The 15,159-nt window shown below is 40.1% G+C and overlaps 1 protein-coding gene across 1 annotated transcript in view; it reads left to right on the top strand.

Annotated features, from left to right (window-relative positions):
• Positions 1–11,849: 11,849 nt before the first annotated feature.
• DKK2 (dickkopf WNT signaling pathway inhibitor 2) overlaps positions 11,850–15,159 on the top strand; it is a 102,947-nt gene continuing 99,637 nt past the window's right edge. The window contains exon 1 of the mRNA XM_049630983.1: positions 11,850–12,833. Within this exon, the coding sequence (XP_049486940.1) occupies positions 12,612–12,833 (222 nt within the window). The 5' untranslated portion in view covers positions 11,850–12,611. The remainder of the gene's footprint in view (positions 12,834–15,159) is intronic.

Below are 15,159 nucleotides of genomic sequence, written 5' to 3'. Positions count from 1 at the left end.
GACTTTTGCCATGAAAAAAAAATCATCTTTATGAGATCAAAGTTTCCAAGATTTCTCTTTGTTACTCCTTGATTTTAAATCAGAAGCATATTTCCCTGGTTATGGAAAAATCAGTTTATGGAGGAGTTCATCTATTCATTTTTTTAACCTTCTGCATTGTTTTATGCATTTATTTATTTTTACAATTAAGTTTTTGTTGTATTTGGAATTTATCTACTAGAGTGTGAAGAATAGATCCAGTTTTAGCTTTTTCCAGATGACTATCTGGTTAAACCAATGATTAAAAAGTCCAACTTTTAGACCACAGATTTGGGATGCTGCTTTTATCATATACTGAATGTCTATATGCAGTTGAGTATACTGCTGAGTTTTCTATTATGTCACATTGGTCTGTATGTCTGTTTATGTACCAATAACAAATCAGTGCTTTTTTTAGAGGCTTTAATTTTTGGTAGATTTATCTCCATGTCTCTAATTAGTACTCTTCTTTTTCGGAGTTTTCCTGACCATTCTTGTTTATTCTCCCAAAAGATATTTTGATTCGATCTAATGTGGTTTTGTTGTTGTTGTTGTTGTTCTTTTTAAGTAGGCTTCATGCTGAGAACAGAGCCTAATGCTGGGCTCCAACTCACCACCCTAAGATCAAGACCTGAGTGGAGATCAAGAGTCAGATACTTAACCAAATGAACCACCCAGGTACCCCTCAATCTAATGCATTTTTAAATAAACTTTCCCAATTTCAGGGGAAAAGAAACATGATGTATTTTTATTGAGATTATATTAAATTTATTAATTAATTCAGGTATAACTGGCATCTTATAGTGTTGTGTCTTCTGTTCTGAAGATATCGTATAACTTTTCATTTGCTTCAGTCTACTTTTTTTTAATTTTTGGGAGTAGTTTTAGTTGTTTTCATTTTGGTTTTGTATATTTCAGGTTATGTTCATACCTAAGAATTGTATTATTTGTTTTCGGCAGTTGACAAGGGGTTTTCTCTTCTATAATAACTTCTAAATGATTTTTTGTTATATATAAGGACAATTATTGATTATTATTATATTTATTATTGGATACTAAGATTAAAAACTGCTTCTGTAGTAAATTTTGTTTTGGGGATTTTCCAGATATATGCTTGCATTATCTGCAAATAGAAATGGTTTAACTTTAAAATTTTTTAGGGCTATAATTGATTTCTCTTGCTCAATTGAATGGCAATTACCAATAACATTGCTCAATAGCAGTGGGGATTTTGGTCATCCCTGTCTTGTTTCTGACTTCCTTACTTAAGCATCAAGTGATTCTCTATTAAGTAAAGATGCTAACTTTTGTGATATTGATGGAGAGAGAGATATATAATATAAATTATATACTATAATGTAAAATAATTTTTAACATGAATGGTGTCAGTTGAGTTTTGCCAAATGCTTTTTCTACATTCATGGAGATGATCATATCATTTTTCTTTTTATATTATATTGATAGAACATATTAATGGATTTCCTAAGCTTTCATTTCTGAATAAACCCCATTTAGTCAAAGTGTATTGTTTAAAAGGACAATTGGATTTTGTCTTTATTTATGACTTTATTTATTACAATTTATTACTACTTTAAGATTTCTTCACATCAGTTTTCACAAGGGCATTGGTCTGTTATCTCTCTTTTTCTTTCCGCCCACCTCATCCTTGTGTAATTTGTTACTGCATATAGCCATTGTATAATACTGTCTCTCTCTGAAGACCATCATGTAGTCTTAATTCTATATGTAATTGCATATTTAGTACCAGTTCTTATTTCAATGTCTCCCCAATCATTGAGGTTGTCTAAATCTTATTTTCTGGTAAATTTCTAAGGATAGGTTTATGTAATAACATTCTATGACTGCTTGGATTCACAAACTAGTTTGTCTGGAATATTGGTACCTGAAGGTTGGTTTAGCTGGATTCAACACCCTTGGTTCACATTTTCTTTCTTTAACTATTTTAAATATTGTACCTAATTGTATCCTCACATAAAACATGGTTGTTAAAATCGACATGATCTTTTTCCTATTGCCAGAGGATATGTTTTCAAGTTCAGTAGTTTAAAATGTGTTATTGTATTGTCCATTCTGGGCAGACTTTCTCCTGTGTAACTTTATGATATGTATTTTCAAATCTTCTTCATTTTGTTCATTTTATTTTAGAACATTTTCTTAAATTATTTTATTTAATGGGTTTGTTGTTGTTTTTGTTCCATCGCTTGGGTTTCTTATTTGGGGAAAACTGTTATAAGCCTGTTGGATCTTCTTTTCCTGTCTTATATATCTACCATTTTTCTTGAACTCTTTTTATCTCTTTCCTTATTTCTTTTGATTTATCAAATGTCCCTCTTTGTCATCTAGTATTTCCCTAAAACATTATATGTTGATCTTTTGTTCTTTCCAGTTCAATCTTCACTTCTGAAATAATTTTTCTTGTTACATCTTTTTTTTCCAGATCTTTCTTTTCTTGAAGCATATATTAGAGTTTTTCTAATTCTGATTTATGATGTTCTTTCATAGAATCGAATTTTTAAAATTTCCTTTAACATGTTTTAGAAGATTAGGTTACTATTTTATGTGTTTATTGGAAATTGTTTTTTGGCTTGCTTGTAGTGATGTTATTCTAGTCCTTATTCTCTTTCTTTCACATATTAAGTTTACACAGGATTGGGCCAAAATCTTTTTTTATTGCCCATTTTTAAGTTTAATAAGTTTTTCTTGTTGTTAGAGAGAGGGTTGGGCCAGAATAATTTTTCTAGCTACGTTACTCTAGCACTCTCCTTGTACTGTGTTTATAAAGTGATTTTTAAAATGCCCTTATATTGTTGATATCTACTTCCTCCTTTTGCTCATTTTTATCTACACTTTTTCTTCTTGTCCCAATTTTTCCTGACCTACTCAATTTGGATTCTATTTCCCTAGGTTTTTCTTCATTGAGGAACTTTGTTTTTTGACTTAGAGCCTGCAGAACCCATTCTCTCCTAGTTATGTCTACTGCTTTCAGATTGGCTGTGTTCTGTCAAATGAGGACTTGAGAAAGACTTGAGCGTTCTCTTCTTGAGAGCCTCAGGTTTTTCCGTCAACATCATTTTTCATAGAAACTAATATATGGGCCTTATAATCACTGGTGATTTTCATCACTCACCTTATTGCCTTGTTTTACTCTAGATGTTATCTGTGGGGTTTGTTGCTATTGTGGTTGTGGTTATGCTTGTTTGTTTGTTTTTGTTTTTGTTTTCCCAGTGTCTTTTTTCTGGTTTTGTATAGCAGGCATTTAAAAACTATGCCATCATGTGTTCCCAGACTCTACCTTCAAACTTTTACCAACAGACTTTTTGAATAACACTAATCCCTTTGTGTTGGGGCTGCTTTATTTGATGTTTATTGCAAGCAGTAAAACATGGGACAAAGTCAGGACAGAGTGAATAAGGAGGGAAGCAGCTTGTTGAAGTAGTTTTTTAAAGAGCTGGGGGTGCGAGGGAGGGGGAAGATGCAAACATTGTTATGGTAGTGGGCAGTCACAGAAGCTAAAGGAAAGTAAGAACTGAGGTCTTTGGATTTTGTTGCCTTAAAAAAAATGTTTATTTATTTATCTTGAGAGAGACAGCAGGGGAGGGGCAGAGGGAGAGGTGGGAGAGAATTCCAAGAAGGTTTTGTGCTGTCTGCACAGAGCCCTATGCGGGACTCAAACTCACAAACCCTGAGATCATGACCTGAGCCGAAACCAAGAGTCCGAGACTTAACTGACTGAGCCACCCAGGTGCTCTGTTGCTGTTTTGTTTGTTTTTTGTTTTTTGTTTTCAAGTAACCAGAGACAGTTTGAAAATAAAGTGGTAGTAAGATTAAATGGTATGGTTCATTTCCAATGCATTCTGCACATTCGTTAGGCCGTTTGCAACCTGGTTTATCTGCCTTTGTTTCTGAGTGGTAGGGAAGAGTTTTTACAGTAGATTTGGTGCCATATGGGCAAACTGCACTGATCTTGATAAAGAAAGATGGTTCCTTGTGTGTACTTGGGTAAGGGAAATCTTACTAACTTTTAAATTGTTTTTAAAATCCTTACAATCTAGGATTCAGAAGTATTACAGCATCTTCATGGGGAGAGTAGACCTGTTGTCAGGTCTCTCCAATTCAAAAACACTGGTATAGGAAAGGTCTTTAAACACTTCTTTCCAGAAAAATTATTTTGTAATAATCTCTAGTTCTTCATCTTTCTTACTATTGATAAATGTGCATTACTGCCCTCTGCTGCATGAACTTGGACCTCTCCTAGTCTTGCAGACTAATGATAATTTTGTAAGATCATGGATTTGTTTTAAAGCCCATTTCTAAAAGTTGGCAGGAATTCTTCTTTTGTCAGAGAATAATATCATGATGGGTTGCAAGTTTTATCCCCCATTTGTATGGATTTACTTAGAGGCATTATTTAGAGCGGTTTCCTTAGAGGCATTTTAATATTAAATGGACACTGAAAAAGAAAAGCAGATGATCATGTCTGCTATATTCAGAAAGTGCTTTACAAATGAATGGCAGATAGTGTACAAATTAACTTATAATTAACAGTCTTAGACTGAATCTACACTTGGTTAAAGAGAATGAAAATTGGTGGATTTTAACAAGCATAACTTTTGATCAGAACTTACAATTGTGGGCTTTTTAAATGAATCACCTCCTAGAATTATGCAAACATATAGAAAGGAAAATCACATAATTGCATGAACTTGAAAGTAATACTTAGGAAGTTATAATTGTATCTTGCCTTTTCACATTAGAAAAGGTCCCAGTTTGCATATCTCTGGCCCAGTGCTAGCTCCAGTGTTAAGTGGCAGAAAGACATGCATTCAATATTGTAGAACAAAATGACAGTTTTCAAAATTTGATTAATTCTATTACATGCTAAGAGTATATTTATACAATACATTTTGATACCTAAAAGGCCAATGGATAAAAGACTTGAGGATTTCATTTTCTTATTAGTTAAAATATAATATTGGTATTGGGGAACAAGGCTAACCCACTTTTAGAACATGGAAACGGTTGTTATGTTCTAGATCTTATTTGATCTCAGGTACATAAAATCTGCACATATATTCTTGATACTAACAACAAAAATAGCATCTTATGGATTTTGGAAAGAACAACAACAAAAACTGAACTAAATCTGAGTTTATTCTAACTCAGATTTCTTTATAACTTAAAAACTAAATGGTCAAAGTGCACATATATTAAAAAATGATTTCATGAGCAGTTTCAATGAAATTAGATATTCCCTCTGCTTCCACATATTTAGCACTGCCTTGAATTAATTAAAGGTACTGTGATTCCAACTGACTATTAATTTACTGAATAAATGGAACAAATCAAATTAAATAAATGGACAAATTAAGTTAGTAACAGAACAACTTGCTGATTGCTAGATCGATCTATTTTTGATTCCCGCTTCCTTTTTCTTTGATCTACAATGATTTCATTTTTGTATCATATACTCCTGTATTTTATTATTTCCATCTTTCATTAACGAGGTGCTGTTTTGAAATGTAAAAATGACCTTATCTTCTTGGCAAATAGCTTGTATTCATTTTCATGGCCCCAGTGGAATCTCAACAATCATATTCAAACTCAGTCAGCTGGGTCCATAGTTAGCCATAAGTCACACACAGAAGAAAGGTGAGGAAGTTAATATCATTAACACAGGCCAGAGGTAAAATGTAATAGGAAAAGTTTGAGTAACATTTTTAAGTGGATGTATGACACATTTCCCACCTTAAGTTTAGGAACTCTGGTGGACTTCCAGAAATGTTACTCCTTCCCCAAATATTTTAATATGCACTGTGTCTATAAATCCATCTGTTAGGGGCTGAATTCTGTTCCCCCCCCCCCAAATTTACATGTTGAAACCCTAGCCCCCAGTACCTCAGAATGTAACTGCATTTGGAGATAAGGCCTTTATAAAGGACATTAAGTTAAAATGAGGTCTTTAGGGTAGATCCTCATCCAGTCTGACTTATGTCTTTATAAGAAGAGGAAATTTGGACAAAGACATAAAGGGACAGCCAAGTGAGGACACAGAGAGGCATTAGCCACCTGCAAGCCAAAGAGAGTGGCCTCAGAAGAAACCAAACCTACCCCCACGTTGATCTTGGAATTCTTGCCTCCAGAACTGTGAGAAAATAAAATCTGTTGTTTAAGCCACTCAGCCTGTGCCATTTTGTTATAGTCACAGACTAGGAGAAATAAGACAACATCCAAATTGATAGCAGAGAGGCTTTTTTGTTTCTCTGCTAAATGATCACTGAGTTTCCAAGAGGCTCTACTACATTGGATGAAGCTGCAGTATATGTACTCGTCTACTTACATTATTGATGTTATTTGTAGCCATATACCAAGCTCACCTCCTTCAGTGGAGTCAGCATTGAGTTCTGCTGCAATGAGGAAATTTTCTCCTTTTTTAGGTGTTCTCTACATCGCTGCCGTAACTGGGCTTTCTGTCTAAAATGAGAGCCCGATGTGCTGCAAGTTACTCTTTGCTCAGTGATTATTTTAATATTGTACATTGTTTTAAAGGCATGAACTAAGGAATCCGAATAAGAGGTAATACATGTAATGCATGTAAAGTACTTAACAAGCCGTCATATAGTAAGAATTTTAATATATTTTGCCTGTTATTATTTTTTATTACTACTGTATATTTCAAGCCATTTACCTATAAAATTTCTTCAGTTGATTGTAGTTTAATATCTTGACTTTTCATACCTCAAATTGTTTTTGAGCATTGCAGCCTATTCTTACTCTATCAAAAGGTAGGATCTATTATAAAATGATCATTCAAAAATAGACCAAACACAATTTACATTTCCTATTACCAAGCCTAGTGATGCTTGAAACACAGATTTTAAATTGCCACTTGGGAACCTATTTCCTTATTTTTTGCAAACAGTTTTCACATTATTTTTCAATCTGTGCCACAATTTATTTTATAGTTAATGGTTTTCCATGGTCATTAGTCATAGGTTCGGATAACTACCAGGAAGAAACATATTGTCCCATGACTGGATTAGCTACCCTGCCTTCCATTTTTTAATACTCTCTACTTCAAGTGACCAAATCATTTCTGACTGGATAAATTGCCAGATTTTCAATAGTTTCCCCATTTGAGTAATATTTGTTTTGGAAATAATCTGTAATAATAACAGGGTAGAAATCAATCTATCTTGTTCTTGGCAGGTTGAGGGCTCATAGAATATTTTGCCTAACTCACTGTGGATTCCAAATCTTAGCAGTTAACAGTTGATTAAAACCAACCAATCAACTAACACATCTCTCCCCTAAATAAAAACAATAACGAAAGCAGGCATTTAAAAAGTCATCTTTCTGGATCCCTGTCCTATCAAAAATATAGCAGCTTTAACTTCCTTGTGGGACTTCTCTAGAACCCTGAAGACCTAAGGAATATAGTTTGGAACTCACTGGTCCAGATTACTGAGAAGTTGTTTGTTTTCTTGCTCATCAAGATGAGATTCCTTGCAATGAACCTCTCTTAAGAATTAAACATGTTTCTCTTTCACAGCCAAGTGTAGTAGTTTCCCAAGAAGAATCTTGAAAACAGCCTGCCAGAATTCAGCAGTGGGAGTATGTGGACCACCAAGAAGGATCTGCAGTGTACGGAACCAGCAGAAATTGTGCATCACAAAGGGAAAGGCTTGATGTTAAACATTTGGAGAATGTTTCCAATTTCAGCTTCACCTAAGGTCACTTACATGCACAAGACTCAGTAGAATTTTGTCCACTTGAGTTTCTGACTATAATATTTGCACACTTTTTATTAGTTGGGTTCAGGTGCTAGGAGAGGGATCTGTTCAATAATTCTCTTTCATCTGAGTAGCAGATAAAGTATTGAGAAGATGATTAGTAGGTCAAAGATCAAAAAAAAAAAAAACCAAAACAAAACCAAGTCATTAGCTAAGCAATTGTGTTTTTGATTGATCCACTGTGAAATCCCTGAAATCATTTCATTTGTGCATGTTTGTGTCAAATATAGCTAAGTGCCTCAAAAGTGACTGATGAGGCTTTTTCTCATTAGTAGGTCCTGTTGTTCATCAGATCAAGGTAGAAAAGAGTTAATAGCTGAAAATTACAGCAGGGATCAAGTAGGAGATACAAATTTTTCATATCTGGTTGGAAATGAGCCCTATCAAGAAACACACACAAAAAATGTTCACAATACCAGTGCTAACTTACGTTTACTGAAGATTATTTAAAATGCAATTAATAGCAACACATGATACTATTATTTCTTAGGCAGAGTGAGAAGCATGAAATGCTCATGTGATAAGATCCAAAATGTGAGAGTACTACTAGAATAGACAGCAAGTAGCCTTGTTTACTATTTTTCCAAGTCTTTTAACCATATTTTCCAAGTCTTTTAACATCCAACAGGAGGAAGGTCTGTCATGTCCATCCTGTGTGGACGAGAGGATTTAGGGTCCTGTGGGGCCTACTAAAATGTAATCTCCTTTCCCAATTTGCCATAATACCATATTTTGGTTCTTAGTAACTAAAATGACCACAACTAGTGTCATTGTAGGACTATTTTCTCCATGTACACTCTAAAAGTGTACATGTAACTTATGAAGAAAGAAAAGACTGGAGGACATATCTATTTTTTTTTTCTTTCCACAGCCACATGAATTCAATCCAGTTCAGAAGTTCCAGATACCCTATGAGAGACTGAAATTGGCAGAATTCAGCAGCAGATGAGAACAGAGGAAGGCTCATAGCAGCAACTCCTGAGAGGGGCGAGAGGCAGATTTCAGTGAGGCAAGGCCTTGACAGTGGACCATAAGCCTCTCCAGAGCCAAGGCACTGTCTTTTGCACCTTTGTCTTCTCAAAACCTTAAGCTCAACAAATATGCAGTGAATGCATGAACAACTGCTAAACAGACTTATGTAGGAAGTGGTTGCCATTGCGGGGAGAGAGATAATGGGATAGAAAACACGAAAAAGGCAATTATGTGTATGCACTTAGCTCACCGTGGGGCTAAGTAGTCAGAAGGAAACCAGGATCCAGAAACAACTAGAGAGATGGTTATTTTTCAACGGAACCAAAATGACTGGAGGAGCAGAGAGAGAAGGGAAAATATGGTCAAAGGAGAAAGTGCTCAAGCACTTTTCTTCTAAGAAAACCCTCTCCTTACTTCTGTACAGTATTGCCTTTATATATTTACTCCCTAATGATGTTATTGCAAAATGCATTAAAAAATCCATTTTTCCAAGTAGATTATGAAGCTTGTATCTTCATGCTTATGAAAACACACATGAGAAAACACATGTGTGGTTATGACATTAGTCCAAAGGATTATGTTTATTTGCAGTTAGTTGATTTTGTGTATGTATATCTACTTGTCTATGTGTGGGTTATGTGTGTCTGTTCTACCATTTAAAGAGAGCACTTGGATCATGAATGCAGTTAGTTTTTACCTCCTGTAAAAACTCCTCCTCCTCCTGTTTAGCCTAAGGTGCAATTGTGTATATTTAAGCATTTGATTCCATAGCGTGATTTAGTTTCATGTATATGGGGAAGTGTTAGTGCACCTAAATGTAACTTTGATTTTTAATTTTGATTTGCAAAAATTTCCTTTTGGAGTGTGTAGGGTGTCATGTAAACCCCTGAGATAATCTCTATCATGATACCCAGAGAAGAGGGGTTTCTTGAGAGTACATAAGTTGAGCTTCACATCATTTTGCTTTTCAGCAGATATATTGACAAGAGTTAGGAATGACCATGTGGGATCTTACTTTGGTTGGAAGTAAGGAAAGAGGGAACTGACAGGCAAAGTATCTTCAGATTTTCTCTTGATACATGTGTTCCCTCTTTAGCAGATGATGGATATTTGCAACCTTCAAATGGATGTAGAATGATTTCTTACCCATATCATTTAGCTCTCTTTTGTCTTTTCCTTTGCTCCAGATCTTGAAAAATTCCCAACCAATAGCCTCCTAACTTGAATTTCTCCATTTCTCTAATATTTTCTAATTGGCATATCACAAAGAAGGCAAAAGATACACCTTCCTTAAGGTGTAAACACTGAATCCCAAGTACTCATTAATAGCATATCAATCAGTTTCCTTGCCCTTCACTAGTCCTGTAATGCGTCCTTTGTCCTTGCAAATACATTCCCAGGCATATTTTTAAAAAGTGGAAAAAAAAATTGAATGTGAAAATCTCTACTCTAAGGAAGCACAAAGGCAATCCAGAGATAAAAGATTCCAGAGGTTTCCTCAGTTTTAATGACTCTTTGCTTGTGTTTAAAAAAAAAAAAAAAAAATCTGAAAACGAAGAATTCCACGCCAGACAGACTCACAGATCAGGGCAGAGAAACACGCAAGGCTGGTGCTGTCTGGGAGACCCCAGACATAAATTCCTACTTTAGAACTCGGCCCTTTTGTGGGGAAAAGAAAAGAGTCACTAACGTTCTCACTTAGCGACGTGTTGAACGCATACTCCTATAGGCGCTGGTGTGCTTTAGGATCAGGAATCCTGTTAGGATCCGGTCCACAGATCAGATCTAGAGTGCAGTTCGGGAGATAAGCCTCCTTCTCTAGCTGTTAGCTGCCAAGCTGTGCTCACGGCCTCAATTTCTCTGCGCGCAGGCGTTAGAGCCTGAGAAGGACAAATACAACTCCCAAACAAGCCTTTTCATTGCAGTAGAAGCATTGACGATTAACGGCCAAACCGCTCCAAACCCGAGCCCTGAGTTTGCCCGGGACGCCTTGTCTCCTGCAATACTTCCGCGCCTCGTCCGGCTGCTGCCACTGGCGCCCCCAAGCGCCGCGCGCTGGGCGCCCCAGTCCCTCTTAAATCCTCCCAGACCTTCCCAGAAGCAAACCGGACCTAGGGAGCCTTGTGAGCTGGAAGGAAAGGCTTCCCATGGAATTCCCAGAAGCTAGGAGGCAGGAAGCTGAGGAAAGCAGAGCCTCAAAAGGCTCCCTTGCCTCCGTACATTCCAGTTTGGGATTTACTCTCTGCAAAGGGGGCAGTTGCCTGGCACGGTAAAGGTGCCCGGTAGAACTGGGAGATTGAAACCCTCGCAGCGTACTCAGGGCACCCCATTCCTCCCAGCCCCAGAGACATAAACGTACGCTGCGTGTGTGGTGGGGTCCCAGGGTTAGGGGTGCAGAAGGCAGACACTAGAAAATCCCAAATGTCTCCTGGGCTTAAAGAATAGGAATATCTTTCCCCTTTCTCAGGTCGTCTTCTCCCCAATTCCAAAGCCCCCATCCATCTCAGTTGGGCACCCCTTGGCACACGGCATTGCGCAGCCTCACACACCGACTGGGAGGCAAAGACTAAAACCCAACTTGAGCATTCGAGCGTACACAGACCACACAGCATTAACGCCCAGGTGCTCACTTCTCTAAATCTTCTGTAGGGCTTTCTAGTGCCCCAGTAGGAGTCAGGCATTGGAGGTGGGTGCTGGTGGTCCCCAAGGGCGGTAGAAACCTGCCCCTCTCCACTTCCACTTTTGTCCTCCGTCCGTCCCCAAAGGTCTTTCCACCGTCTGGAGCTGTGGTCAGGAATTAGGAGACCTCACGTTCCTCTGGGACTGAATCCCATTTTCTCAATTGTTGTAGCGTGAAGAGGGGTGTGGGAGGGGGGCAAGGAGGAGAGGCAGGAGGGGGGGCCGCAGAAGCAGCAGCCGCATGGGGGAAGGAAAGAGCGGGGCGGGAACGTGGGGGGTGAGAGAAACGATTTCACTCTTTGTCACTCTTGAATTGGGGGCGGAGGGAAAAAAAAAACCCCACTGTGGGAAGCTATAAAAAGCAAAGGGGGCGGCGGTGAGAGAGCAAACGGAGAGAGGGAGACCGATCCGCGCGCGAGACCGCTCCCAGGGCATTGCTGCGTTCCTGGCAGCCGTAGGCTGCCGGGTGTGAACCGGGAAGCGACCCTTCGCGGCGACTGTGCCTGCGCGCGTGGGAGACCTCCGCTCGCCTCAGACCTCCAGGGTCACGTCTGGGGCGTTCTTGATCCCCCATTAGAGCGTCCGCTAGCACTGTGTCCTGCAAAGGTGGAGGCTTAAAGCTTAAAGCGTAGTAAGGAAGGCAAAGAGGAGAAAAAAGCAACCGAGGCCGCGGGAGAAGGAGCTGGTGTGGACCTCCAGAGGGATTAAGAGGACGATTGGACCGCGGAGATCCGGGTCCAGAGGGATTAAGAGGACGATTGGACCGGCGGGACCACGGAGGTGCGGGGCAAGGAGCAACTGGAGCGGTGCGGTCTGTGGGGCTGGGTCTTCTTGCACCTCGGGTCACGCCTCCTTGGCGAGAGTGCTCCTCGCCTTTGATTGCTTCCAGTTACTGCAGAACTTCCTGCCCCGCTGGAGAAGCGGGTCTCGCTCTGGTCGCTCTCGCTCCTGGTCTGAAGCGTGAGACTGAGTTCACACGGTGCTGGGCCCCCCCCAAGCCAAGTGGGGTTGGGGGAACAGAGCCTGCGATCCGCCTCTCCCCGAGTGAGGGGCCAGGTGTAGGGGTCCTCCCTCCTCTCTCATCCGCACCCCTCCCGGCTTTGCGCCTCCCCGGGGACCCCTCGCCAGGAAATGGCCGCGCTGATGCGGGGCAAGGACTCGTCCCGATGTCTGCTCCTACTGGCCGCGGTGCTGATGGTGGAGAGCTCACAGCTCGGCAGCTCGCGGGCCAAACTCAACTCCATCAAGTCCTCTCTGGGCGGGGAGACGCCTGCCCAGGCCGCCAATCGATCAGCGGGCACATACCAAGGACTGGCTTTCGGCGGCAGTAAGAAGGGCAAAAACCTGGGGCAGGTAGGAAAACACTCCAAATACACTCTACAGCAAGAGCGATAGGGACCAGCGCTCTTGAGCGCCTCGTTTGCCTTTGCACGCCTCAACCTTTCAAGTGCGTCCCCAGGTGTGGCGCGCACCACAGCTAGGGAGGGGTTCCCAGAACAGATCTTCGTGGGCAGGGGTGGCTGGTGGCTGCTGGTGCTGGAGGGTGTGGACCGGGCGGATTAGGGTTCTCTCATTTTTCCTTTGGGACATGGGCATGGTCAAAATCCAGAGCGTATCGGTGGGGAATGGTCCTTCTCCAAATTTAACATGGCAATGCTGATGATAATGTTAATAGCAGCTAACACATAGCAACTATTACGTGTCAGGCACCGCTCTAAGCGTTTACATATATTTAATCTTCACAACCCTATGAGCTAGGCGCTGTTACTCCCTTCATTCTGCAAATGAAGAAATTGAGTTAAGGAGTGATTAAGCGATTTGCCCAAGGCACACAAGCTAGTGTTGAGTGGCAGAGTGGGATTCCAATCTAAACAGTCTGGGGCCAGCTCCTGGTCTCTTAACCATTACATTTTACAATGTGGAGGGGGGATTTACCCTCTTTCAGGTTCTGCTTCCCTCCCAACCACTTTCTTCCTTCAAAGAAGTGAGGTCACAGACAGAAAACTTCAGGACAATCCATTTCTCAATTCTCTAGCATTGTAAATAAATCATCCAGGAGGCAGCAAAATGATGAAGCGACATTGACAGCATCGCGTAACGCAGGCGACCAGGGTGCCTGCGACATAGCAAGGTACACGCCGGAGGCATTTCGCAAGCGGAAACTTTTCGAGGGCGTTTGTCACATTGTCATACAGACACATTGACAGTCGCTTGCAAAGAGTTACGCAAATATTCACAAACAATAAAACTAGCGTGCACACTCAGGGCCCGCTGTGGCCAGAGCGCAGCAGCCAGGAGAGGGGGCCTTGTGGGCACTGGGAACCACGACAGCTCCCCCTTTCTGCTCCTTTTGTAGCAAGCCAAAACCGAAAGCCAGTATGCCAAACAGCACACGCACCTCTCAGCACAACTGTCAACCCGTGAAAGCGGCTCATTGCCCCACAGATCCTGGGTTTCCTGGTTTCATCGGAGGACCTTGTTGCACCCGCTGTGCGAGCTCTTGGTGTCCTCCACTGCCCCTGCTCCTAGCGCAGGCGGCAGGGTGAAGTTGAGAGCAAGGGCCAGTCCTGGATGGACAATGAGGGAAAAGTTGGCCCGGGTTTGGCCCCCTACTGCCCTCTCACGGGGACAGTTTTGCTAGGTTTACAGTTCCAGGATGCTTCCTAGGCTTTGAAATGACAAACATTTCACCTATCTTCTCAAAGGAATACAAAGTCTACAACCACAGGACTTTTTTTTTTTTTTTTAAGGGTCTCCAGGGAAATGAACTATACATATGCGTGCATACTACATGCATAAATACTACATGCATACATGTCCTTTGCACATTCTCGCATGTCTTGTGCACATACCTCCACACTTATGTGACCATTGTCATTCCCTTTTACTCTTCCCTCTGAAACACCCAACACTTTCCATAGTAATGCACTTAACATTCCCTTAGATATCCATCATGAAACGAGGCAAAGTTTAGAAGGAAACAAAGCTGTCAATCCAAATCATAAGACTTCTCTCTACTGCTCCTAACTTCGAATTCTGCCTTGTCAGTTGTTGAAGAGAGCTAGACGTTTAGTTCAGCCAAGGACAGAGGGGTGGACCCAATGATCTTTTGAGGTTCCTATCGATTTTAATCAATGTACATCCTGTGAGTTTCTGTAAAAGACTTTCTGTTTCCGTCACCACTGGGCCCCAACACTTGATGTTCCTGAATCAAATTATCAGTTATGTCAGAACTGTCATTAGCCATGGGTTTACATGGACTAAACTGAGGAGTGCAGCCCAGAATCTAGCTTATGCCTTATGTTGTTTTGATATGCCTATTTTTCTCTGTGTCCAAATATCTGCTCCTTAAAGAGGTTGCAACTCTATGTGGATGTCTTCAAATGGGAAATTGATTTATTTTTATAAATGAGTTTAATTTTCTTCTTTCTTTCTTTCTTTCTTTCTTTCTTTCTTTCTTTCTTTCTTATACTCTCCATAACTTAGTGGTTCTGGGGAATAGATTTCATTATATTTACTTAACTGTAATACCATATCCTTAAAATTTGATGATGGGTTTGTGAGAAAAATGGAATTTATAAGAGATAGTGGTAACGTAAGATAAAACACAGTTGAATTGAAGTAAGATAGGTGGAAAATGAGAGGATTATCTTTTGTTATTTTCTGGCTTCTTACTTGT

This window comes from Panthera uncia, chromosome B1 (assembly GCF_023721935.1).
Source record: "Panthera uncia isolate 11264 chromosome B1, Puncia_PCG_1.0, whole genome shotgun sequence".
Classification (NCBI taxonomy): domain Eukaryota; kingdom Metazoa; phylum Chordata; class Mammalia; order Carnivora; family Felidae; genus Panthera; species Panthera uncia.
This window is presented reverse-complemented; position numbering and strand designations above follow the sequence as displayed.